At 45.1% G+C, this 26,014-nt stretch overlaps 1 protein-coding gene and 1 long non-coding RNA gene across 3 annotated transcripts; one reads left to right on the plus strand and one right to left on the minus strand.

Moving 5' to 3' along the window:
• Window positions 1–974: 974 nt before the first annotated feature.
• LOC122673447 lies at window positions 975–8,388 on the minus strand. Its single transcript, XR_006334683.1, has 4 exons — window positions 8,257–8,388; window positions 8,005–8,151; window positions 4,983–5,090; window positions 975–1,016 (listed from the first exon to the last, which is right to left on the minus strand). It is a non-coding gene; the product is annotated as an uncharacterized LOC122673447 (long non-coding RNA).
• C17H4orf54 (chromosome 17 C4orf54 homolog) lies at window positions 6,980–26,014 on the plus strand. Of its 2 annotated transcripts, XM_043871237.1 has the most exons (3): window positions 6,981–7,187; window positions 8,014–13,426; window positions 21,348–26,014. In XM_043871237.1, exons 1-2 carry the CDS (start codon window positions 7,120–7,122, stop codon window positions 13,391–13,393), a joined length of 5,448 nt encoding a protein of 1,815 aa, XP_043727172.1. In that variant the 5' UTR covers window positions 6,981–7,119; the 3' UTR covers window positions 13,394–13,426; window positions 21,348–26,014. The 2 variants fall into 2 exon arrangements, with proteins under 2 accessions (XP_043727173.1, XP_043727172.1); XM_043871238.1 differs by lacking the exon at window positions 21,348–26,014 and having other exon boundaries at window positions 6,980–7,187; window positions 8,014–13,427.

Genomic DNA, 26,014 nt, shown 5'->3' on the forward strand with positions numbered 1-26,014 from the left:
CTAAGTGCTTTAAGTGGATTATCCAATTTGATTCTCACAGCTCTACTGACATGTACCCTTTTGGGGTAAAGGGAGGTTAAATTACTTGTCCTCAGTTGTACTGCTAGGAGAGGTGGAGCCATTATTCAAACTCAGGCAGTGTAACTCCAGTGCCCAAGCGTTGGAACACTCTGTTGCTTGGCCTAAAATATCCTGACTCCCTCCTGCAGCCAGAGATGGCCATGATGCTTCACTTCTCATTAATACCTGGGTGCCCATGCCTCTGGAGACACCCTGGAGTTTGACAAGGAGTATGTGAAGGGACAAATAGTGCATGTTTTGACAAACTATCACAATTTTTTCAAGATTTGAAAATACATACATGAAATTATATATGAGTACACTATGGTTGTAAACATCACATCAATTTTTTGATGAACATAGGACTTCCCTGATGGTCCAATGGTTAAGACTGCACTTTCAGTGAAGGAGGGCGTGTGTTCAATCTCTGGTCAGCAAACTAAGATCCCACAAGCCAAGTTCAGTTCAGTTCAGTTGCTCAGTCGTGTCCGACTCTTTGCGACCCCATGAATCACAGCACACCAGGCCTCCCTGTCCATCACCAACTCCCGGAGTCCACCCAAACCCATGTCCATCGAGTCGGTGATGCCATCCAACCATCTCATCCTCTGTCGTTCCCTTCTTCTCTTGCTCTCAATCTTTCCCAGCATCAGAGTCTTTTCCAACGAGTCAGCTCTTCGCATCAGGTGGCAAAGTATTGGAGTTTCAGCTTCAACATCAGTCCTTCCAATGAACATCCAGGACTGATCTCCTTTAGGATGGACTGGTTGGATCTCTTTGCAGCCCAAGGAACTCTCAAGGGTCTTCTCCAACACCACAGTTCAAAAGCATCAATTCTTTGGTGCTCAGCTTTCTTTATAGTCCAACTCTCACATCCATACATGACCACTAGAAAAACCATAGCCTTGACTAGACGGACCTTTGTTGGCAAAGTAATGTCTCTGCTTTTTAATATGCTGTCAGGTGTGGCCCAAAAATAAAAGTAAAATTATTTTAAAAAATTTTAATGAATATATTGTAACAGAAAAGCAAACAATCATAATCATGCAGCTCAATATACTTTCACAAAGTAAACACATCCACTTGATCAGCATGTGGATTGAAAAATAGAAGTTACAGCACTCCAGACCCTCATTGGCCTTTCTCTGACACTGTACCCAAAGGTCACCACCATCCAGACTGACTTCCAACACCAGTGATTCAATTTGTCCTGCTTCAGATTTTTAAATAAATAGAATCATCTAGTATATTCTCTTTACATCTAGCTTCTTTTCCTAACATTACGTTTGTGAGGTACATCTATATTGTTACATGTGGCTATGGTTTGCTTATCTAACCAACACTGATTTTGAAAATAAAACATAACTCCACAATAAATTTATTTGTTCTCAGGGAACATACTCCAATTGTTTGAGAATGCGATTTGGTTTCTTATTCCCTTTGGTCACTTTGAGGACGAAGTTTAACCAACACAGGAACAAGCCCTGAATTTGGAATCAGGAGAAATGGATTCCACTCTTTCTGTGCTCCTCGTGGCTGTGTGACCTTGGGAAAGTCTCTTACAATCTCTGAACTTCTTTTCCTACATAAATAAAATAAGGAAGTAAGGACTTCACTGGTGGTTCAGTGGATAAGAATCTGCCTGCCAATGCGGGGGACATGCATTTGATCCCTGGTTTGGGAAGATTCCACATGCTGTGGAGCAATTAAAGCCCATGTGCCACAACTACTGGAGACCTCACACTCTAGAGCCTGCATACTGCAACTGTTGGGCCCTTGTGACGCAACTACTGAAATCCATGTGCCTAGAGCCCGAGCTCCAAGACAGGAGAACCACTGCGATGAGAAGCCTGTGCACTGCAACAAGGAGTAGCCCCCGTTCACTGCAACCAGAGAAAGCCTACGTATAGCAATGAAGACCCAGCACAACCAAAATTTACATAAATTAATTAAATCAAATAAGGAAGTAAAACTGAAAAGTCTCTTTGGTCTACTGCAGCCTGAGTTGTCTTTGTTTCCACTCTAAGCTGCTTGGGCTCAAGGAATGTTTATAGAGAAGTGAAATTTTTCCAAAATAATTTTTTTTTATTATCCAAGAAAAACGTATTTGTTGTAACAGTTCAAACAATACTGAGCTGCATGAAGGAAGATTTAATCATAATTGTTCAATCTCATCTTCCTACATATACAAAAACAATGTTGGTTTGGTGTTATGCTTCTACCTATTTTCTGTTGATTCAACTATGAACTACGTGAACTATGTTCACTTACGGAGTTTTATTATTGTTGTCTTTGAAACAGAGTCATACTAGTACATTTTTATTCTGTAATTGTCTTTTTATGGCAATTCTTCAAAGATTGGAACGTATGTTTCTATTTATTTAGTGTCTGCACAATGAGTCAGAGTATGTGTGCTCTGTAATCAATCAATCGTCCTCTACTGGTTGATATTTATGTTATTTCCAATTTGTTTTGCTATCAAAACACACTGTAATAAACATTCCTGTATATATATTATTGAACCCTAGTGGTCGTATCACATATGATAGACAGAAGCTGTCATATTATTTTTTCAAAAGTTGCTTAATTTGCATCTCAGTACTTGAGTTTTGAACAGATCTGAAGTAAAGAGAGAAATGAGATCTTAATTTTCATAATGATTCCAAATATTCATAGAAAATAGAAAGCTGAAAAATAAAATACTGAGTGTATCTTTAGAGGCTCCAGTTTGAAATCACCACAGTCTGAAATCAGGGGAGAGGAATCAGTGGGGAGAAAAAATATTTACCAAAGTAATACAAAACAGGAACATGATTTTTTAGCCCTCCCAATGCAATATCAAGAATTAAAAGGAAAAAAAAAAGATTCCTTTCTAAAGTCTTAGAAATAAGTTATTCATGTTATTCTATAGACAGGTAGCCTAGCTGACTGATGATGTAAATTGTTTCATTACTAACTAGAAAAAACATACTTTAACTTGTGAAACTGTAAGGAGGCCTCTTCCTTGACCTGCTTTCTCAGACCAAGGAGGCAACCTTAGCAGCACCCTTCTCAGGCTTCTGCCTCCTACAGTCTAGGATAACAGACAGACTTGGGTGAGATGGACAAACACTGACAGTTAGGCTCTTCAAACTGGTCTGTATTCCATAGAGGAAGACTTATTTGTCCTGTCAGTGCTTCACTTTGAGGTTGATGTAGAACGGACAAGTTTTCTTTATCCTGTAAGATCTGAAACACCAAAAACTCCACTACTCCTTCAAGAGACAACAAGATAGAAACTACTGTCGGGGGCCAAAAGGAAGAAGAAGGGGCATGGGTCTGGGGCAAGGGTGGGGGATGCAAAATGTCTAGGAAACCCAGAGGAGTGGTGGGGTGGGGATGGACACAAGAGGAGCAACCCCAGATACACAGCCTGACTCAAGGGGATAAGTGAAGGACGTTTTGCACCACCTCTGCCTCCTGGGTGCAGTCTTGAGTGTCTATGAATATTTTATTTCTGGTGATGAACTGCCCCTTTCTGTCCTTCCAAGTTTTAAGGGCATAGCTAAGAGGTTGCATCTCCGATGTGCAGGGCACGCTTCTATGATAACGTGCTCTTCTTTGCACAAGATGAGAGCGCTACTTATTCATCCTCATGGGTCACCCTGTTTTCTATTCACAGAGATAGTTTTACACTAATCCTGCCACTCCATTTCCTTGGACTCCATGGTGACTGGCTGCTCCCATGTGCAGGCAGCTGGGGGAGGCTGTGGAACAGCCTACTGGCCAGCACTGGGAAAGAGCCTGTGACCTCCACCTCATGAACTGAAAGCTCAGTCATCAGCTGAGTGTGGGTTTGAGTCTCTCAGAGCCAGGTAGCCAGGGCTCCAGCACTTAGTAGTTGTAAAAAGTCATCCAGGTTACCTGTCTTCGCTCTTTGGCACCACCAGCCAAAAAACCAACCAACCAACCAAACAAACAAAAATGATGCTTTTCTTTCAGATGTAATTCTTAGGTGTGTTGACCTTGGCTAGGAGGAGAAACAGCTGGCCACACTCTGGACATTAAGCACTGGCCAACAGAAAAGCCTCTTTCACATCAGTGTGTGCAAATAGGTGTGCAGGTGTTTATGGGAAGCCTTTGTTATTGTTCAGTCACTAAGTTGTGTCCGACTCTTTGAGACCCCATGGACTGCAGCACGCCAGGCTCCTCCATACTCCACTATCTCTCAGAGTTTACTCAAAATCATATTCATTGAGTTGAATGAATGTGATGTATCCAACTATCTCATCCTCTGTCGCCCCCTTCTCCTCCTGCCCTCAATCTTTCCCAGCATCAGGATCTTTTCCAATGAATCGACCCTTCACACCAGGTGGCCAGTATATTGGAGCTTCAGCTTCAGCATCAGTCCTTGCAATGAATATTCAGGGTTGATTCCATTTAGGATGGACTGGTTTGATCTCCTTGCAGTCCAAGGGACTCTCAAGAGTCTTCTCCAGGACCACAACTTAAAAGCAATGGGAAGCCTTACTCCAAATTTAAAGTAATCAGAAACTGTCTCTCCCATATGGCACCTCAGAGAATCCTGAAAATTCCTGTGTTTGAAAAATCCTTTGTCTAGTTTGAGTCAGAGTTTAAACCTGTCTCTTCATTTCTGGTCTTGTAGTCTACATTCGATAACTGTTTTGCTTTTGAATGAAGTATTTGTCTATAATACTATGCCACTGTCAGAGGCCTGAAATATAACAATCCCCTTTCACTGGTTGGTGGATAGCCTGGCCATCATTTTCTTTAATCATGTTAAAGTTTTCTTCAATGTGATACATCGCATAAGACTTTCAGGGAATGCTAAGAAACTTTCTCTTCAGAGATAAATATAATGACATGAGTCATTTCCTTTGTTGCTCTTTGAATTCCCATATAAAGTTATCTACTGAGTATACCTTGCCTAGTCTAGCAAGTATGCTTGCTTCGCATGGGTTAATGCTGGTGATATTAGTCACTGTTAATTGCTCAAGAGCTGAGATCAGGTAGGCAATCACTGAGTTCATCTGTAAAAAAAAAAAAAATGACTGTAGTCATGTTAGGAATAAATGGCTCTATGGCTAATGATGACAAAAAATTATCTCATCAAAATTGAAATTATTTCCCAGTAGCATATACTACTAGAGCTCTGGAAATCTAGAGCTCTGGAAATGCCAGGAAGCAGAAGTTTGGTGCTTTTGTCTTTCTTTACTCTATGATTGATCCTTGTTTTTCCATTTATGAGTTTCTTTTTTTAACAAAAATATTTTAATAGAGTCTTCCTACTCCAAATTTTCTGCTTTTTTGATTTTTAAATAGAACTTGTGGTTTGAATTAAACTCCACTTTTTGGAAATTAACCTCACTTGAAAAAGGTCAATTTTTTTTTTCTACAAATTTTTTCCTATGCTATCATTGACTTAGAATAGAGAAAAGGAGCCACACAGGTATTTTGGAGGTAAGTGCCTATTTTAGGTTAACCTTCTCTCTTTGTGGGGAGTTTGGGCTAGGGTTGTACTCTCTGGAAGAAGCAAAACTCTGGAAGAAAGCTTCTAGAACTCAGGACATTGAATAATTATGCTTAACCTACATCCAGGGCATCTGACCTTTCAATTCTGTGCTTTGCCAACTGCAAGGCAAAACTGCTAAAATCTGTTGAGTTATCGTGACAGACAGGGCCATATGGAAAGTGCTGGAAACATTTCTTCTTGAAGTATAATTGCCTTGATGGGCAGAAACTCTGTTTTCTAATCAGCTGAGGAGTGTGTATGGCCCACAGTGTTTGAGGTAGTATTCAGGGTTTCTCATCCAAGGCTTCAAAGCAAAATTAAAATGGGGCTTTGGAAGTATCCTGCTTGCCTGGAGGAGACAAATGTATTTTATTTCATTTTATTTATAGGCTCATGTTCCTTAATCCCTGAATATATAAAGTGAACGCAGGCTGATGATATAAACAAAACAAAACCAAAAAATGGTTACATGGCTTATTTGTGGTCATTCAGATGAAATAGCCTAGGTCTTCCTGCTCCAGTCTAATTGGGCATCTGGGTGTAGCAGACAGTATTTGAGCATGGAAGTCAGTAAGGCAGTGTAGCAACATGATGAAGGGGCAAGCTCTAGAACCAGACAGCCTGGGTTTGAATTCTGCTCTATAATTTCTTAACACCTCTGTGCTTCAGCTTTTCCATCTGTAAATTCACTACAATTATTGTACCTAACTTACCAGGCTGTAGTGAGAATTAAATAAATAAATACAGACGCATCTAAAAGTGCCTCAGATGATGCCTCACACATAGTAAACACTATGTAACCCTTAGTTGTAACTACTGCGATTCAGTTTTGTATTATCATTAAGAATCTAGGATTTTGTGCCATTACACCTGGCTCTCCATAATAAAAAATTTGATCACAGACTCAGCAAGTCCCCTCTTTCTCTCTCACTTTTTTGTTCTTTATTTTCTCCCTCTCTGTTTCTGTTCCTTTTGTCTTACTCTCTGCCTCTAGTGCTCTGGCTCTCTATCCACATTGTGATACTTGATATTTCCAGCCTTCCCTATGTCATGTTTCAATGGCAGTGATGTGGGCAGGAGAGACTTATCCTGGGAGAATGGCAGGGCTGCACTGTCCACATCCCAAGGATGAGAAGGTGGCTGCCTCCGTTGCTAGGGGCTCCCACTCCATACCTCCCCCCACGTCCAGCCAGAGGAAGGAACATTTTTCAGTGCGGGGGTGGCCTTCATGCTGGAAGGGGATGGTTGATGGTGTTATTTTTGTTTCCCACAAATGTGAATGTTTAAAATAGTGCTTTATTCAATCGGCATAAGTGACACATAGACTATGTATAGTGGTGGAACTGGGCCTGGCAGGCGATGGGAGCCAGATCTCACCAAACCAAGAGTTGTGATTCTCCACTGATAGACCCAAGGGATCTGCTCTGAGGATGGCCAGCACAGAACCCCCATCTGGGGTTGCCTGGCAAATACACTTGCACAACTCCTGAATTGTTTGAAATGAAAGGATCTCAGAGCCAGTGACCTAGGATTCTGGCTTCGGTGCCATGGGGCATGCCAGAGGGTCACATTTCCTCTCTGAACCTCCCTCCAAGCCGCACTGTACTCGTGAAGGGTAAGTGTATTCGTTGTTCTTCCGTGCCTTCTGACTCGATGCCCTGCAGGTCTGGAATCCGGCCAGTGTAACTGAATCGTGAGGCTGCGGCTCAGGCTATATATAATTGGAGGTTTATTGTCTTGCCACGGTTTTGGAAGTTTAGGGAACTTTTTGAGATTGTAGGGATTTGAAGTAGTGTCGGTTTGGAACCACGTGGTGCTTTTTGGTGACTCTAATTAAAAGTTTATTTCAAGTGTTAAGTTTCAAGTCTCTGAAAATTGCCCTTTTACACTTTAGTCAACAGTAAGGGCTGGAGGAGTTCTTCCTATTTTTAAACAAACAGATTATGTTTCATAAAGTGGAACTTTGGGGAAGGAGGGAGAGAGTGTTTTATTTCTACGAAAGGTAGTATTACCAGAACTCAACTGATTTAAGATGAAAGAGAAAGAAAAGGCATAGATTTTCAGACAAACATAAAGCTGCCATATGTCCAAGGGAGATTTTGAAGTCTTTCTGGGCTGTCCTTAATTGATTTGAAATGCACTGCTGAATTCAGATTTCTTTAAGAACAAGGCTGGGGGTGGGGGGACACATTTAATCAGACTTGGGAATGAAAGACGGCAGTGAGTAAAGAATAATTTTTTACTTGCTAGACATCCCTGTAATAGATTACATAGGACATTTGGTTGATTTCGATTAGAACCCACATGTCTTCTCTACCTCCCACATTCTCTCTTCATCTCAGAGCCTCTTCTCTCTACCCTCAAGTGTGGTTTCAGTATGACTAGGGAATAGACACTAAAAATATTTCTGGAATGACGTGACCCACTCTTACCCCATCCAGGAAAGGGACAAGGCTCCACGAGAAACAGCACATGCTTTCCTTTCATTTCTGGAAGTCCCGGAGTCGACCTACAGATGCTGCTTCTTCCGTGGTCGATGGCATTCAGACTCCTAGCTGCCGACAGCGTCAGGCCAACAACTGGACAGAACAGCTTGGCTGCTGGAAGCTGGCCACGGTCTCGGCCAGAGCAGCAGCCCCCTGGCCACAGACCACCTCTGCCACCCCACCCAGGAGCCTTCCTACCTCCCTCAGGTTGGCCTGGGCCCCGCCACAGGGGCTGAAGAACTGGGAGGTGGCGGCGGCGGTGGCAAGGGTGCCTGCAGCCTTGGGGCCAGTCCAGGCACGTGGGACCCTGCTTCAGGCTGCTCTGCAGCCCCTCCAGGGCCAGGAAGGGACCCAGGACAGCCCCGTCGCTCACCACTGTCTCCTCCTGTCGCTGACACCTAGGCGAGGACTCAGAATGGAAGGCACCCCTCCTGAACTGAATCTGCAGGCCAGATCCAAGGAGGTGGGGGACGGGGTGTGTGGAGCTCAAGATAGCCAGGAGCTAAAGCAGCAGCTGCAGCCGCTTCCCAAGCCATCAGCCTCCTCCCTGCGAGAAGCAAAATATGTGGAGATGTGCGCTTCAGCTGGAGTCCCGAGGGACAGTCCCCGGACCATGAGACTCACTCGGGAGCAGCGCCAGGGGGATCAGAGGGGCTCGAAGAGTCCCCAGGAGAAAGCCCAAGACGAAGTCAGCAGTCAAGAGCACGAAGCTCCAGCCCCCCTGAAGAACTCTGTCCCCTCGGAACTCTCCAGATCCCAGCTCGCCAGTACCGATGAGGGCAACAACCCCTTCTCTCCCTCCTCTTCCTCCTCCCCAGTGGACGGAGCAGAAGAAGGCGGCCTGTCCAAGATGGATGGCACCACCACATCCACAGGGGCTCTGGCCACCTCGTCCTCATCCTTAGGCTTCGAGAGTGACAGTGGTGAGAACGCGCTGCGCTGCCAGCCCAAGGGAGAAGAAGGGGAAAAAGCAGGAGGACGAGGAGGGGGAGGAAGAGGGAGATGTGGGCAAGGGGATGCCACGGAGTGCAGAGACATTATTGCCAAGTCTCAGGGCAGCCGGGACCCCCCCAGAAATCAGGAGGCCCATTACATCACCACCCACGAGATCCAGCTGAGCGAGGTGGAGCAGGACATGGACTTCGACGTGGGCCTGGCCTCTCGCTGGGATTTCGAGGACAACAACGTGATCTACTCGTTTGTGGACTACGCTTCCTTCGGTGGCAGCGACGAGACCCCAGAGGACGTCACCACCCTGACCGAAGAGGACGACGACAACAGCTGCTACCTTAGCACCACTCCCAGCACCAACGCCACCCGGACACCCAGCCCCACCAGCAGCGACCCCGCCCGTCCCAGCGCGGGCAGCGGCGGCGGCGACACCAGCAGCACAGAAGTGGGCAGCGGCCCCTCGGACGGTGACCCCACTCCCCCACCCACGGGGCCTGGCACGGCCACCCCGCGGGAGCCCTTGCCCGAGCCCCCGGAGGCGGCTTCAGGGGCAGCAGCAGCCACCGCCGCCAGCAGCTGTGGGAACGCAGCAAGCCAGATCCTCCTATCAATCAAACCGACTTCCCGGGCTATAAATGAGCCTAGCAACGTGTGTGCAAAGCAAAACATTATTTATGCTGCCAAGCATGAAGGCGACATGAGCCTCCGCGTCTCTACAGCTGCTGAACACAATTCCAGTTCGCTGAAGCAAGACCCGGCTGCAGCCGTGGCTCAGGACCATGCAAAGAAATTCATCGCAGTCCCTGCTCGCCTGCAGACCCGGTGTGGGGCCATCCGGGCGAAGGAGCTGGTGGACTACTCCAGTGGAGCCTCCAGTGCCGTGAGCGAGCTGGATGATGCGGACAAAGAGGTGCGTAACCTGACCTCTCGGGCCTTCCGGAGCCTCGCTTACCCCTACTTTGAGGCTCTGAACATCAGCTCCCGGGAGTCCTCCGTGCTCTCCGAAGTCGGCTTTGGGCGCTGGTCGACCTTCCTGGACTTAAAATGTGGAGGTGTTGGAGCCAGGGTGGAACAGAGCCTCCTGAGGAGCAGCGCGGCCTCCGTGGCTGCAGGGCTGAGGAAGGGCGGTGGGGCCAGGACTACGGCAGACCAGCTCTACATCCAATCCAAGAAGTCCCAGACCAAGGCCTTGGAGTTCGTGGTCAGCAAAGTCGAGGGCGAGATCAAACACGTGGAGACACCTCTGTGTTTCCAGAAGCAGGTCCAGTCGGGTCCGCGCGTGGTCACCCTTCTCGAGCCTCTGAATTTACGCAGTGAGAGCAAGGCCACCAAAGGCCCCAGCAAGGGCCCCGGGTCAGTGTACACGGACGACGGCTCAGAGACCTCCGAGAGCGGCAAGCCCGCCTCCCGCGCTGATGGCCCCCAGAAGTCCAAGTTTGCTTCCAGCCTGCTCAAAAATGTCATCTCCAAGAAGATGCAGCGGGAACACGAGTTCAAAATGGAGAGGGGAGAACTCAGCGACACATCCCACCATCACCTCTCCAGCACCTCCAAGGAGACGGAGGGCCCTCCCCCCGGGGCTGAGAAGCAGCGCGAGAGGGGCTTGCAGAGGCAGAGTTCTCGCCACTCGGAGGCGGGTTCCGAGTACACGGTGGTCAGCATGTCTGATGCCGGTGGGGAGGGGGCCGTAGCTGGGTCTAAATCCCCCATCTTCAAAGCCAGCGCCCCTCGGGAGAGCCACGCAGGCTCCGGCCGTCATTTTGCTGATGGACTCCCAGAAGTGTGTGAAATTAAAAAGAGTGCCTCAGAGACTGTCAAGGGCATCTTCCTCCGCAGTCAGAACAGTGCATTCCGGTCCTGGAAGGAGAAAGAGGCTGAGAAGCGAGAAGAAAGAGCCCCCGTTGGGAAGCTGAAGCTCCCCAAGGGGGGTGACTGGAGGGCCGACTTGGGGGAGATCTCTGCCAGCAAGTCCACCATCATGTCTCGCCTCTTTGTCCCCAACATCCAGCAGACACCCAAGGATAAGCAGCCGGGGAAGCAGGCCACCAAGTACCCTGCTGCTCAGGCCACCTCCACGGCAGTGATCCGACCCAAGGCTCCCGAAATCAAGATCCGCCTGGGGAGCGTGCAACAGCCGAGCTCGGACTTCAACATTGCCAAGCTGCTCACGCCCAAACTGGCCAGCGGCAGTGCTTCCAACCTCTTCAAGACCATCGAGGACAACAGCAGGGCCCAACAGAAGCTCTTCCGGGGGGACAACCTGGAAAAAGTGCCCCAGTTCCAGGTGAGAGACGTCAGGGACAAGTCCAAGGCCCAAGGCCCCCTCCATCAGGTGAGAGATGTCCGGAAACTAATCAAGGGGTCAGGGGACAGCAGTGACAAGGGCAGCGTTACCCCAGAGCAGGGGCTGACTGGGCCCAAACCCAGGCAGCTGGCTCCTGCCTCTGGGGGATCCGGATCCTTGTCCCCCATGGTGATCACGTGCCAGGCGGTGGTGAACCCCAGGGAGGACAGCGCGGAGCGAGAGCCCAGGGAGAATGTGGGCAAGGGAGGCGGCAGGGTCTTGAACTCCTCCTCGCCAGAAGGGACAGTCTTGGTGCACAGGGCGTCTGGCAGGCTGCCTGTAGCCACCATCGCCCCCAATAAGCCTGAACAGGGCTCTTACCTGCCTGTGCTCAAGATCGTCTCCAAGGCTCAGAAGACCCCAGAGAAGGTCAAGGAGGAGGAAGTCAAGGAGGAAGGGAAAGGCCCCAAGACATCCCGGAATGCCCTGGAGAAGCTGACGGCGGCCGTGAGGTCCATGGAAGAGCTGTATAGCTTCAACAGGAACGAGTGGAAGCGGAAAAGCGACCCCTTGCCTCTGCTGACCGACAGCCACGTCCTGTCGCTCATCGCCAGCGAGGAGCGGGAAGGGGCCGGGGGTGCTGACCCCGACAAGTTGGCCAGAAGGCTGGGTGAGGCGGAGGAGCCGCGGGGCGTCGGGAACAAAGGCGGAGTGGTCCTGCGAGGGGGCCCAGAGCGTCTACAGCGCAGGAACTCCAACCCCAGCACCGAGAGCGTGTCCGCCCGCGCGGCTGCCTTTGAGAACCTGGCCAGGGAGCGGCCCCGGTCCCTCTATATTCCCCCGGTGCACAAGGATGTGGACAGAACCCAGCCCCTGCCCCCGCTCCCCAGCCAACGGAACGTCTTCACAGTGAGTGCCAGCAGCACCCAGAAAACTGGGGGAGTCGCTGGCAAGTTCCCGCAAGGCCCTTCTCCGGAGAGTCCCTCGGTGGCCGCCAAGGGCATCAGATCGCAGGGGCTGCGGTCCCTCAAGATCTCTCCGGCCACCCGGGCACCTCTGGAAGAGGTGACCAATAGGAAAATCGGCAGCAATTTGGAAAAGAGCAATAGTGACTGTGAGAACTACCTGACCATCCCTCTTAAAGGAAGCTCTGCAGCTGGAGAGCTTCCAGGCAGGCCTGGGGCAGGGAGGGAGGGACCCCCAGCTTCTTCGGCCGCGGCCACTCTCTGCAGCTTGCCCCCGCTGAGTGCCCGCAGTCAGGTCCCCACTAGTCCCAAGGGCTCTCAGGTCAGCGGAACCAGCCGGCCAGCTTGGCGCAGCAAACCTGACCACCCCCGGGAGACAGTAGCTGCCCCCGCGGGGCCCCAGAGCCCTGAGCATCCCCCCACCGCCATCTACCACCAGCAGCCACTGCCCTTCACCCTACAGAGCGCCCAGCCCCAGGTCCTCTGCTTCTCCCCGCCAGGCATGCCGGCCCCGGCACCTGCCGGCCCAGCTCCTGTCCCCACAGACCCCTTCCAGCAGCCCCCACCTCAGCAGACCCAGCGCAAGATGCTCCTGGATGTGACCACCGGCCAGTACTATCTGGTGGACACACCAGTACAGCCCATGACCCGGAGACTGTTTGACCCCGAGACGGGGCAGTATGTGGACGTGCCTATGACCTCCCAGCAGCAGGCAGTGGCCCCCATGTCCCTCCCTGTGCCTCCCCTGGCCCTGAGCCCTGGGGCCTATGGACCCACTTACATGATCTACCCCGGGTTTCTGCCCACGGTGCTGCCCGCCAACGCCCTGCAGCCCACGCCGATTGCTCGCACTCCAGGGGGCGGTGAGCTCTCCCCGCTGACAGCAGAGCCCCCCAGCAAAGAGGCAGCTGCAGCGTTCGCCGAGGCCCCCTACTTCATGGCCTCCGGTCAGTCTCCCGCCTCCTCTTCCTCCTCTGCCCCGGCAGCCACCTCCCAGCTCGTGGGGGCCAAGGGCTTTGCCCAGCTGCACGGCAAGCCTGTCATCAGCATCACCTCGCAGCCCCTGGGGCCGCGGATCATCGCGCCCCCCTCCTTTGACGGCACCACCATGAGCTTCGTGGTGGAACACAGATGATGGTCACCAGAAAGCCGGAGGGAGCAGCTGCTGGTGAGTGACCATCACTTTGATAATCAGATTTAAGGGATTAAGAGCAGCCCTAATGCTTTGTGTTTGAAGTGGCGGGTTTACGGCAGAGGAGGTATTTTCGGAAGAATAGAACCCCATTCAAATTATTAAGGAGCTAATCTTCCTGCCAAGCTTCCTTCTCTCCCCACTCCTCAGCCCCACGGCTGGCCTTTTCCCTTTGACCTTTTCAAATTGCCTGAGTGTCTTTCCCACAGTGAGTAGGAGGGATCTCTCAGGACTTGCCTTGGGAGAAGATTGGCAGGGGGGAAGAAATGAAAACCTGGTCTGGATTTTGTGGAGTGAGCTTTCATCCTTGCAGCCCCAGTGACAGACACAGGACATCTTTGGAAACACCCTTATTCTGGCTGCTCCTCAGAGTAAGGAGAGTCAAAGACTGACATTTTCTTGTTAAGAGGTTTTCTAAAATCTGCAGAATGGCTTCTGTCTGTCCACCACATCTTTCTCTTGAGGTTTCTTATACAGAGACTATTTTTAAGCTCTTGTTTTTGCTTTTAGACAATCAGAATACTTTGTTTAGGCAAGTCTAAAGTCTTTACAAAGTCTTTAAGGTATTTTACACACACACACACACACACACACACATGGCTTGACCCCTATGGCATGGGAGATTCCTAAGCTGCAGTGGCTCCTGGGATGGAGCTGCTGTGTTTGATCCTGTCTGTTCAGAGTGAATCCACTATGTCCTGCTGGGAATGCCTACAAGGCACCCTTTCCTGTCTGCTTTCTCTCCCATCAGAAAAGAATCAGCTCGCCCTTGTTCCCCTCTCTAAATGAGGTAGATGTGGATTCTGACACCGGAGTCCATCCAAATTCATCGGTGGGAATCCTTACTGTAACTACAGTCCATGGAACATGATAGGAAGGGGAGCCCGGTTTTTCTGAACCAGGACACTTTAGGTCAAGCATATAAGCCAGGGGCAACCTTCAGACAGGCTTCCCTGGTGGCTCAGTGGTGAAAGGGAGATACAGGTTCAATCCCCAGGTTGGAAAGATCCCCTGGAGAAGGAAATGACAACCCACTGCAGTATTCTTGCCTGGAGAATTCCATGGACAGAGGAGCCTGGCGGGCCACAGTCCATGGGATCGTAAGAGTTGGAAACAACTGAGCAACTGAACACAGACACACACACCCTTCAGATACAGCAGGAAGCTGCCAGCACTGGGGGGACAGATTTGCCTTCTCCTTCTCCTATCGTCCTCACATGAGGAAGGGTTGACAGCATAAATGCTTCTAAGGGGTTTCAGACCTTGGTAAGAGCATACTGAACTGAGAAAGGAGAGGAAGAGGGGAGGGACCTTTTCTATGCTTACCTGAAAAAAATAAGCCATTCCTGTCTTCTCTGTACTGAAGAGGAAGAGAGGAACATTGTTTCTTTCTGCAATGAAAAAGCCTTAAATTAGGAGGTAGGATCAGAGTGCCAGCATCTTCTCACCAGTTGTGTGTTCTGGGGCATGCAAACTCTCTAGGATCCATGACAACTGTGTGTCAATGATTTCTACTGCTCAACATTTGTGTGAATGTCAGATCATGGAACAGTTGTTGGAAAATATAAAAGCTTTCCAAATTAAGGGATTTTACTATGTGTTATATTTACTAGGCTGCAAAAAAAAAAAAAAACAAAACACCCCACAATAGACCACTGTTCAATAATTCTTGGATTTTCCTCTAAAAATTCAGGTAAAAGCACAACCCTCATTTCACTTCTAATCTAGAAATAGATGATTCGAATTCTGCCTTTCCAAGAATTTGCAACAGGCTGTATGTAATGAACACAAAAAAAGAAGGAAGGGAAAGATTAAAGATAAATAATGCAACTGTTGTTCAATGTAGAAAATAAAGAAATATGCATGTGGAAGAGGCCCCAGTTTAGAGATAGATAGCTTTGCAGAAGGAAAGGAGTAGCCTCTAGACAAAAGTGTTTTCATCTTCTGGACAGGTGGGATGTTTACCTAAGGCTGTTTGGGAGCAGCTAATCCTGGGAGGCCTTTGTGTGAGTTGTGGAGGCGCAGGGCAAGGGGAACGGAGGACAGGGCCCCGAGGAGGGAGGAAGTGCCACAGGCTAGCTTCGTGTCCTGTAGCAGCTGCCTCTGGCCCTTCTCCCGTCTGCTGAGTCTGGAGAGATTAGGCTGGAGTGGTTTCCATCAGACACAAATACAAACCCGAGTTTTTTGTACTAGAGATTTGAACAGTGATTTCTTTGACAGCTTTTCCCTTCTTTAACATTTATTTTACTCCACAACCCTAAAGATAGACAGAAAGGCAAAAGCTGGCTTCAAGATTTAAGGCTAGTTAAGGAAATAACTGGGGCTTCCCTGGTGGCTCAGAAGGTAAAGAATCTGCCTGCAGTGCAGAGACCTGGGTTCAATCCCTGGGTCGGGAAGATCCCCTAGAGAAGGGAATGACAACTGACTCCAAGATTCTTGCCTGAAGAACTCCATCGACAGAGGAGCCTGGTGGACTACAGCCCATGGGGTTTCACAGAGTCAAACACAGCTGAGCAATTAATACACGTACACACACAAATACATACACACACAGAGGAGTTAATTATTAGCTTTCTGTGTATAGGTGAAAATCTAATTACCCAAATTCAGATGATAGCTAAAATCCTTCAAGGCTCAGCATCCTGAAAGTTCTATGCCACTTGCCAAAGAAAAGTCAGGTTTAAAAAGGGAGAAATGTACAGTTCTTTTCCTTGTGTGAAAAAATTTAAACATGGTTCAGATATAGCAAAAATTACATGGTACACCCCCGTTCATCTGTTGGTGTTCGTACGGACAGTCAGTGTGAGAAGGCCTGGAAGCTAGTTTCAGTTTAAGATTTCTTTTGAAAACCAGACTTATTCCAGAGTTTTTTCTTGAGGTAGAGTAGGGTTTTATGTGCCCCTCTCAACTAAGAAGTCACATAAATGACTTGATCCAAACACAGCATTTCATAGAGCAGGAAACTGGGGCTTTAGAAAGAAGTGGTTTTGCTGAGGTCCCCAGAGAGGGAGATAACCAGGACCCATGGGGCTGGCTCCTGGCTCCTGGCCCACACTGTGTGCTGTTTGTTTGTTGGTAGGAGTCATTAAACAAAAAAAGGATAGCAGAGGAGCCTAATGAGCCTGGGACTGGCAGCCAGGACACCCTGGACCTGCTCTGATTCTCTTGACTTTTGTAAAATGAATGTTTAATAAAACGCGCTAACTCCTTCATTCATTCCACGAGCATGAATTACATGTTTACACTCCATCAGCCACGGTGAACTCTGTGGTGAGGCTATGAACCCACATGTGACCATCCTATTAATACAAGCCAGGAGCCTGCACTCCAGCTGGAAGACACAAGCCGTACACACAGAACTGCAAAACCAGTGTTCAAATCCTGTCTTAACCTTTAAGATTCCTTCCAGCTCAAATAATAAGTATTTCATCATCTATTTTTAGCTGCACGTTGTAACCAGGAGCCTTACTTTCTCCCCCATATAGATTTGAGTATACCCAGCTGCTGCTTCTCTCGGATTATTCTGTTATGAATTTTCCTCTAGTTTCGCTTTTATAGGTGTGTCTTTACTGTTTCTCTTCTTCCTATGAACAAAATTGCAGTGCTCCCCAATCTTTGCCAGGTCACAACCCATCTCAGAAGCTAAGCAGTAATATTATGTATTTTATTTGTATTTAGTAATGACATCAACACAGTGTGATAAATGGACCAAATTGTTCCCAGCTGGCGGCCAGAGAGTTACAACAGAAACCCACTGGGAACACACCAGTGTGCTGGGCAGACCAGTTCAAAACTTCCTAGCTCTCTCCATTTTTGTTAGGCCTTTTCTGTTTTAGGCCTTTGTTGTTTGTTGAGTTTTGTTTTGGAAGTCCCTTCTCCATAGGATCTTTGATGCCTTTTCTGATGAGATTATTTTTGTTTTCTGTCATTTGAGGCATGTAGCTATATTTTTCCTTCCCTAACATATTCAGTCTCGTGCTTTCTCCTGCCCACCCACTTACATGCTGTATTTTTGCTTTAAAATCGTATCTGAGACTTGATACTAAATAGCATTTACAAGGGCATAAAGATAAATATGTGATAATAACAACAGAAAACTTTCATTGGCACTGTGCCTGCCACCCAGTGGGGACTGCAATTATTTTGTTTCCTTTGAATGTCTTTTCTTTTTTTAATACTTGACCCATTTGCTTCTTCATTTCTGAGTGTGCCTTATACTGTTCTTGTGTCATTGTTCTTTCTTTTACTCCTCACTTCTTCAGAGTTATTTCTACCTCCTGAGTAGAGCCCCAAACATCAGCAACTGAAGAGGAAAGAGAAAGGGAGCAGACTCAGGGGAAACTATTTTCATAGGGTTCTCTAAAGGGGACCCATGGGGTCCTTAGATCATCAAACCCTGTCCCCTTATGTAAAAATTGCAGGAGAAAATTGAGGCTAACCCTTCTTAAGTCACAGTGTCCCTCTAGGGCAGAGCTGGGACTCAACACTGAATTATCCCAGACCAGAGTCTATTTCCATTTGCTTCTTTCTTAATGCTGCCCAGTCCCCTTCTCTTTTTCTCCCACTCTCCTTTCTGCTCCTCCATCCTGGGGTCGGGTCCACACCTTAGTTCCCTCTTTTCTTCCCTTTCCATTTGTTTGAGAATTTGCTTTCTATTTTTTGATAATTTCTTTTTTATTCCTCATTGTTGTTTCTTATTTCCCATTCCCTTGAAGTCGATTTAGTTTAAAGCCCCACCTTGCTTCTTCCCTTCTCCTCCCTTTTCTGTTTGGAGTTGGTTGTCATCACAGACTAGACCGCTTCAAGGGCGGGCTTGAAGTGGCGGCTCCCTCACCTGTGTTCTGGGCAGCCTCGCGCTCGAGGTCATACGGCACGCTGCACGCAGCACACTCGACGTTTCATTGTCAGCTCATCCCATGATCACACTCCTGAATCAATTCATCTATATCCGTTTTTTCTTACCTTGATTGTGGCTTCCTCTCCTGATGATTATATATAGCTGCTGTTGTATTATCTTCCTCTTGTCTTTTTTTTTTTTTTTTTTTTTGCCATTTCTTTTCTCCCTTTCTCTTTCCTTGGATTGTAGCTTTCCTCGTTCTTATTATTTTGTGCATTTCTCTACAAGTTTTTTTTTTTTTTGTCATTGTATTTTCCTCAAACCTCTATAAAATTAATACAAAAGGAAAATTAATAGCTAATGTGTATTCATTTATTATATACCAAGGTTTAACATCATGCTGCTTGATTCTTTAAGCCAGTGGGTACTTTCTTATCCCCATTTGACGAATGAAAAAATAATTTGTCCCCAGATCAAGGGACCAGCTGAAATCCAGGCCCTTTGCATTCAGTGGCCATGGGTTGCCCACTGTCTCCCTCTCTGCCCTGAACATCTCAGTTCCTTGTGAACTGTCCCTCTTTCTTAACTGGGAAAAGGGGGAGAGAATAAGGTAAGAAACTGATCCTGAATCTGGCAATGTAGCATATATTAAGCCTCCACGTGTGTTTCTCTTTTGATTAAAAAATTAGCTCTCCTTAGTCATTAGAACACTGTATGTCCCAAAAAGAAATAGTTTCAGCACTTCTAGGGGCTGTGTCTGCCAGTGTTTGTGTGGGTGGGGTGGGGTGGGGGTAATCTGTGTGTATGGGGGGTGGACAGGTAACTCGGGGGGCAGGGGCAAGTGTGGGATGCCACCTGAAAGCAGGGTCTGCTAAATGCCGATTTAGCATTTCAGTCCAAAGAAAGCTGTGTGGCTTTGACTAAAACCCAGGTATGTGTGCCTTGAAGTCAGGCGCCCTGGCTCAAAATCTCCCCCCAGACAAATGACTTGCCCTCTCTGGACCTCAATTTCCTCAAGAGTAAAGTGGGGATACCTTGCAGGAGCATTGTGAAGACTGAATCATAAAATCACTGCAAAGGACATGGCATACAGTCCATGCCCTGTCATAAGAGTTCAGTCTTCCTTGGCGCCCAGAAGCTCATCAATGCCTCAGAAGCCCCTCATCCCTCTGGGGCCTCCACCAAGGCAGAAAGGCAGCCCTTTTTCCTGCATGCTCTCAGGGTGGCACCAGGGGCTGGTATGCAGGATTTCTTGGTCTTTCTCCAAACCAGAGGTCATGCTCACAGCTCTGCAGTCCCCTTTGTGCTGCCTAACCCCCTGGGGCAGGAGTTGGCTGTGGTCAGGGTCCTCTAGTATCCCCCATGCTTTTCAGCATGTTATACAGCTCTGGGCATAGGGCACCAGCTGCGTGTGGTGATTTTCCCCTCTCTCTGGGCACAGGCCTGTGTGGAGCAAGGGAGAATCTGGCCCAACCTCCCTGCTGAACTTTGTCATGGGTTCCGTCCTAAAATCATGGGAAGTCATCCAGGCCAGACTGCCTGGTGACAGGACAGTCACCCCCTCCCTTCCCTGACTTCGTCATGACCCTCTGCCAGGGTCAACTGGCAATCATTATTTCAGCCTTAATAGGAACTGGAGCAACCTTATTACTTTCAAGATTTTAAACACAGTTCCTCTAAAGTTAATATATATTAGCAGAAGCAATATCCCACAAATGAATGAAACGATGTTACCTAGACTACAAGTCCCTGAAAATGATCCCAGCAATTGGTAGAAACAGATTTCTCCTCCATTCCTCAGCTTGCTCTCCCCATCCTGGGGTGTTTTCTCTCTCTCTCTCTCTCTCTCTTTCTCTCTCTCACTGTTTCTCTCTGTCTCTCTCCCTTCTCTGCTCAAGGAGTCCTTGCAAACTTTGCTTCATGACAGGACTCAGCCTGAGTTGTCCTTAGATCCACATTGACATTTTTCTTCTTGGTCTCCTATTTTCTTTTCCTCCCCTTGTAATTATGTTTTCTTTTCCTGTTCTGTGCGTCCTAAGGTAGAAAAACTTTAGCAAATGAGAAGTTTCCAGACCTACAACAGTCCCTTTTCTCTTGAAAGTCATTTCTTGATATAAAGTACAAAAGAGTAAAATCAACAAACTTGAAATATATACATATGAGCTCTAAACCTATAATTAATCTTATAGACTTGTTTTTCCTGAAGCATATATTTAACGCAGGTCAGTTTCGAGATGGCAGGATTAAAATATCCTTTGCCACACTACTCTGATTGCATATAATTGATTAGATAGCTGTTATTTGATATTTCTTGAAGGTTGTTTTTCACATGATAGAGTCGTCTAATCCCTAAAAAAATATTACCTGTAGGCCACTCTATTTCTGTCTTCATAATATTATGTTCAAATTTCAACTCCCAAAGGTTAATTTTAAAAAGTTCTTTAGGCAAAGTGCTATTAGATATACAATATATACAGAGATTGACAGAAAGAAAGGGCTAATTTTCAGTAAGATTTTGAACCTGTCAATGCTTGTCTTAGAATGGATTGAAATAAGTTATAGACTCTAACCAGTATATCTCATTTCAAACAAAATGCACAGTATGAAATTCCACATAATGTAGGTGATGACCGTTCACTTTGGAGTATAGAGATTATTCATTTCACTAAATTAATAACTCATGATAAATTTCAAATGTTTCAATTTAGTTTAAATATCAGTTTTGCATGTTTTAAGAACATATCTGTTAAACTATTTTCTGGTATAGATGATCTCAGTAAAACTAAATATTTAACTCTAAAATAATTTTTGAATGGATTGACTGTATTCAATTCAAGTTTCAAAAAGATGTCCCATTTAGGGAAATTTCTTGAAGTCAGTAGGATGTCTAGTAGGTTCAGAAACACATTCTCCAATTTTAAAATGTGAACTTCAGGGTTATTCATACTGAAATTAGCCAAATAGTTAAATAAAATGTATCTTGGCATTTTTCTTGCTTCTTTAAGAGTGAGATTTACTTTTATAACTAACAGTCTTTTCTTTGACTATGTTTGTTTGTAGGAACAAGACAGAAAGATGGACAAACCTTCTTAAATCTGAAGGCTTCATTGTAACAACACTAAGAATCACCTGAAAAACTTCCTCTAGATATGTTGTTCTTAGTTTTTGCTTGTTATAAACAAGTGTGTAAGTTTCTATATTTTTCCGAATGACCCTGTTAAGACAGTTTGTGTTATTGCTGATTGAATGGTTGCATTTTTTCCTATGTAAAACTACTTCCTTTTGTACTTTAATATAAGCTTTCCCTTCATCTTTCCTTCCTGCATTTGTGACTAGGCAAACCATCTCTTACATGTTCTTATAGTTCAGTCAAAACATACAATAGAATAAGATTGGTTTTGTTGTATACAAAACTAGCAAATCAGTCATTTGGATCACAAATCTCCCTACAGATTCTTGGAATATATCAGGACTGGCTGGCAGAGTTGTAGCATTTGTCTGGGTTTAAATATGATGGGTCTGTATTTTGAATCATAGACCAGCCAAGCCTAGTCATTCTCTTGGTTATGTTTTACTTGTCCTTTTATTGGGTTTAGCATGATTTCAAATGTGATTGTGAAAAACAGTGGTTTTAACTTTTGTGCCTTGTTTTAACTTTCCCATTGGTACGATGCCATGACACTATTTGTTGCCTTAAAGTAGAATGGTTTGAAAGACTGGAGAGCCAGTGGTTGCATTTAAGATTAAGGTCTTGATTTCAGAAAGGTATAAAATATCTATTTCTCTCTAGAATCCAAGCTTTGCTTTGAGTGTGGAAGATTATATTCTTCTTTAATGATTCCCTCCATAGTTGCATACTCCTCTTTCTCACAGATTGTTTGGAGTCTGAAGTGTGACCTGTTTCGGGTAGTGGAGTAGAAAGTGAACTCTGATTCTCTGATTCTCTCCAGCACTCACCATACCAATAGCAGTGATCTAGGTTTATATCACTTGCTCCTTATGGTTCTAAGAGATGTCGAGAATCCAAGTCATAGAATCTTTCATTAACATTCAGTACTGCCTCAGTTGTAGCCCACTTCTGAAGGTTATTTTAGTGAGTGTTCATGGTAAGTTTTGAAGAGCTGATTGAACAGATAAATATTTAAATAATCATAATTTATAAGTTAGTCAATATATATTCAACAATGTTAATTGGAATATTTCTTACTTTTAAAAAGAATAACTTGAAGGTTCTCCTGGGCTTTTCAAAAGAGGAATCTCCTCTTATTTACTTATTTTTTCAAAGATAAAGCATTCTGGTAATTTTTTAAGCCTTATTTTTATTTTAATGATCATCAATATTGATTTTTGCTTAAATTACATCTTGAAACCACAGAATTTTATACTGTTCATGACTGAAGATAGTTATGCTTCCATCTCAGTTGTACTCTTTAAAAAAAACCTCAATTTCATATTCAGGGCCTTCCTTAAAGGGGTCTTACTCTGAAAAGAAGTTCTTTTGGGTAAAAGGAAGGGTTTGAGACAGGAATAGTCAGCTCTGGTCACAATTCAATCAGTCATTGGGCTGATGAGCTATGAAATGAGGAGACTGCCTCTATGAGATATGGAGCATGAAATATGAAATAGTCTCTGTATTTGGAAAAGATGCCCTTGTGCCATAATTGGGGGAAGTGTTATTCCTTTGTTATAGACATCATATTACTCAACTCCATCAACAGATTCACCCCAGAACTTAATTTTTCATTACTAGGAAGTGTCTCTCACAGCATCAGCCCTTCCTTATATTCAGTAGAGATGTCCTGGGTCTGGGTCACTTAATACTGAAACAAGAATGTAGAATCAGCTAAAGATCTCAAACATAATGCTCAAATAACTCGTAATGCTTTCAGAACACTGAAATCTCAAGTATTGAACATATCCTGTGAAACTCAGATAGAATTTCATAGCTAGAACCAGAATTGACAAGACTGTTTCAAAACTATATGTGAATCTCAGGAAAACCCAGTGCTGGTGTTAAGTAGTCAACTATTTCCAGGTCTCCAAAAAGAGAGACATCTCCTTTCCTAGAGAATGTGGTGGTGCCTTACCTACCAAGGCTCTGGGGATCCCATAAGCTACTATCACTATTTATCATTATTTTTCTCTAACAGGTCTGAGCCTCAAATTTTCACATTGAGGTAAACTAGGAAAGAAAGAACTTTTCATTTGTTGGCCCTATCAGAGAGGCCACATCCTCTGAGAAGCTGCTTTGGTTGTAGTAAATGTCCAAGTGGTTAAAAAAGTGATTTTAAAGTAGTGTTCTATGAACACCATATCATCTGTGATAATTTCATGGTTCTCTATTTCATCAAGCCATAAAAAGCAAAGTTGCCAGGCCATCTACCACCTCAAATGATAGAGGGGGAGATTTTTAAAAACATGAGGTAAATCTAAATCCTCACTTTTCATTGTTTTATTTCTTGAGGTTGTGTTGATATTTGAATGAAGTAGTTGTGTCCTTCCTTATTCAACGAAAGCTAAGTAGAAAAAGCCAAGAGTATATGAAACCTTCTGGCCCATAAAACCATCGCCCTAACAGTGTCATTTCAGCTACCAAGCTACCTTTTTATGGTTTAAATACACAAAACCATTAATAAAGCATGTAACATTTCCTATAGGGTGCCTGGAGCTTGACTCTAATTAGAATTGCAGAGTCTGGCTTTTGCCATCTCTTCTTGGGGTTCTTGGGGTTGAAATGTAGTTTTCCAGATGAACCTCAGGGCATTTTGCGTAGAAATCTTGACCCATTTCCCCTTTTTCCCTGTTGGTCAAATAGTTAGGTTGAAATATGCTCCTTTTGAATTGTTGTTGGAAAACTGAACTAATTTGTAACCAGTACAACAATTTAATTCACCAGAATGTATTTTCTTGAAAAACACTCTCTGAAATTGCCCTCAGGATGAAATGAAGCCCAAATATGCAGTTAATGACTTAACATATTGGCTCTCTGTATGTCTGTCTGCATCTATGTTATGTCTGTATGTGTATGGCTCTCTGGATATCACTGAGCAACTAAGCTAAAACAAATTACACTTTGACATCTTTACGATGAATCTTAAATGTTAACATGCACTTCAAAACCATCCTTATGTCACTCAGAAATATGTAGCTATATAAATCGTTTTAATTTCAGATTTGATTTCATCATTCTTGCCTCTTAAAGAGATTTAATGCATTTAAATTATTTTCATATTTCATAGAAATGAAAGTCTGTGTTTGCCACAAATTGAATGCTCATGCTACCTGAAATAATACTTTGGACTGCAGGACAGTGTTGATTCTTAAGTAGACTGACTATAATCTCATGATAAGTATATATTATATGTGCATGAGAGGACACATTCAGTCATAGTCTCTGTGTTTTAAAACCATCACGGTACACATTTTCCTATGTGGTGCTTGAGGAGTTTCATTCTACAGTTTACAAGGTGTAGGTTTGCACCCCAAATTCTCAGGGTATGCTATTTTACCCAAATACTTGAAAGAAAAAGGTGCCCTGTATTTTATCAGTACTGTTGAGGGGGAAAATTATGTGTAGGTTTGTTTTAGAAGACTACTTATAAAAATAAAATTCACACAGTATGTTAGGCTTTTACATAATTTCTAAAGAGGTATATGTAGAGATATGATATATATTTTCAAGAGACTGTTTCTATATTCTTAACTAATTTCTGGGTCCTAAGTAGACCTCACAGGTGCATAAAATCATTAATAAAGCATGTAGCATTTGCTAAGTTGTACCTTGAGTTTGAATCTGATAAGAATTGCAGACTCCGGTCCTCTGGGGGAAAAATAAAAACACAGGTCCATCTGTGGCACGTGTGATTACAAGGCCCAGGGGAGGATTCTGAAAACTGGAGTATTGATATACACCATGTCTCAGAAGAGAACTGAACCTTCACAGCATTTGTAAGCTGTTACCATTCTTGTTTCATGTTGCAACTTAGAGCATATTATTAGTTGTATTCGTATTTGATTCATAATGGTGCAAAATAAAACACACACACAACACATCAAATTTGATTTCTTTTTTTAAGTTTCATACTTGCTTTTTACAAGCTAATGTTAATGGCAAAAAGTCCCTTCCAGGGCTTCCTGAAATTACCTATCATCCCTGTATACTTTTTCTAGCAGGCGGTCCTTTCTTTTTCTCCCCCTTTGAAGATGTTGGTTTCTATATTTACACTGAACTCATCTTATTGTACAGTAAAGATAGTGGTGGTTGAAAAGGATGTGAAGACTGAGGAAGTTAGGTCCCAAACAAAGGAGAGTAAATTGTGTGGTAAATGGAGAAAGACGTTGGATAACGCTGAACTATACCCCTGACTATGAAAAAAGCCAGTGGGAAATGGAAAGAAGGTGGCTATTTAAACTGCTCTCGTGATAGAAATCTTGGTGGAAGAGTTCCTACTTGAGATCTGATGTGATTCAATTATGGAATGCAGTGAGCATGCCCAGTGGGACTGTGAATCCAGCCCAAAAGCTCTGAGAATTACTTTGTCAGTGTATTGCATATGGAGAAAACTACTTAGACAAGGACTCTGTGAGACTAGCTTACTTACCTTTAATTGACAGCATTTGTAAGTGATTGTGCGATCTTGTGTAATGGTCTTTTGATTCTTTTGAAAAAAAATGTTTTGTTGTTGTTGTTTTTTTTTTCCAGTAAAAGTAAATGCAAAGAAAATGTG

The sequence above is a fragment of the Cervus elaphus genome, chromosome 17 (genome assembly GCF_910594005.1).
Source record: "Cervus elaphus chromosome 17, mCerEla1.1, whole genome shotgun sequence".
NCBI lineage: Eukaryota > Metazoa > Chordata > Mammalia > Artiodactyla > Cervidae > Cervus > Cervus elaphus.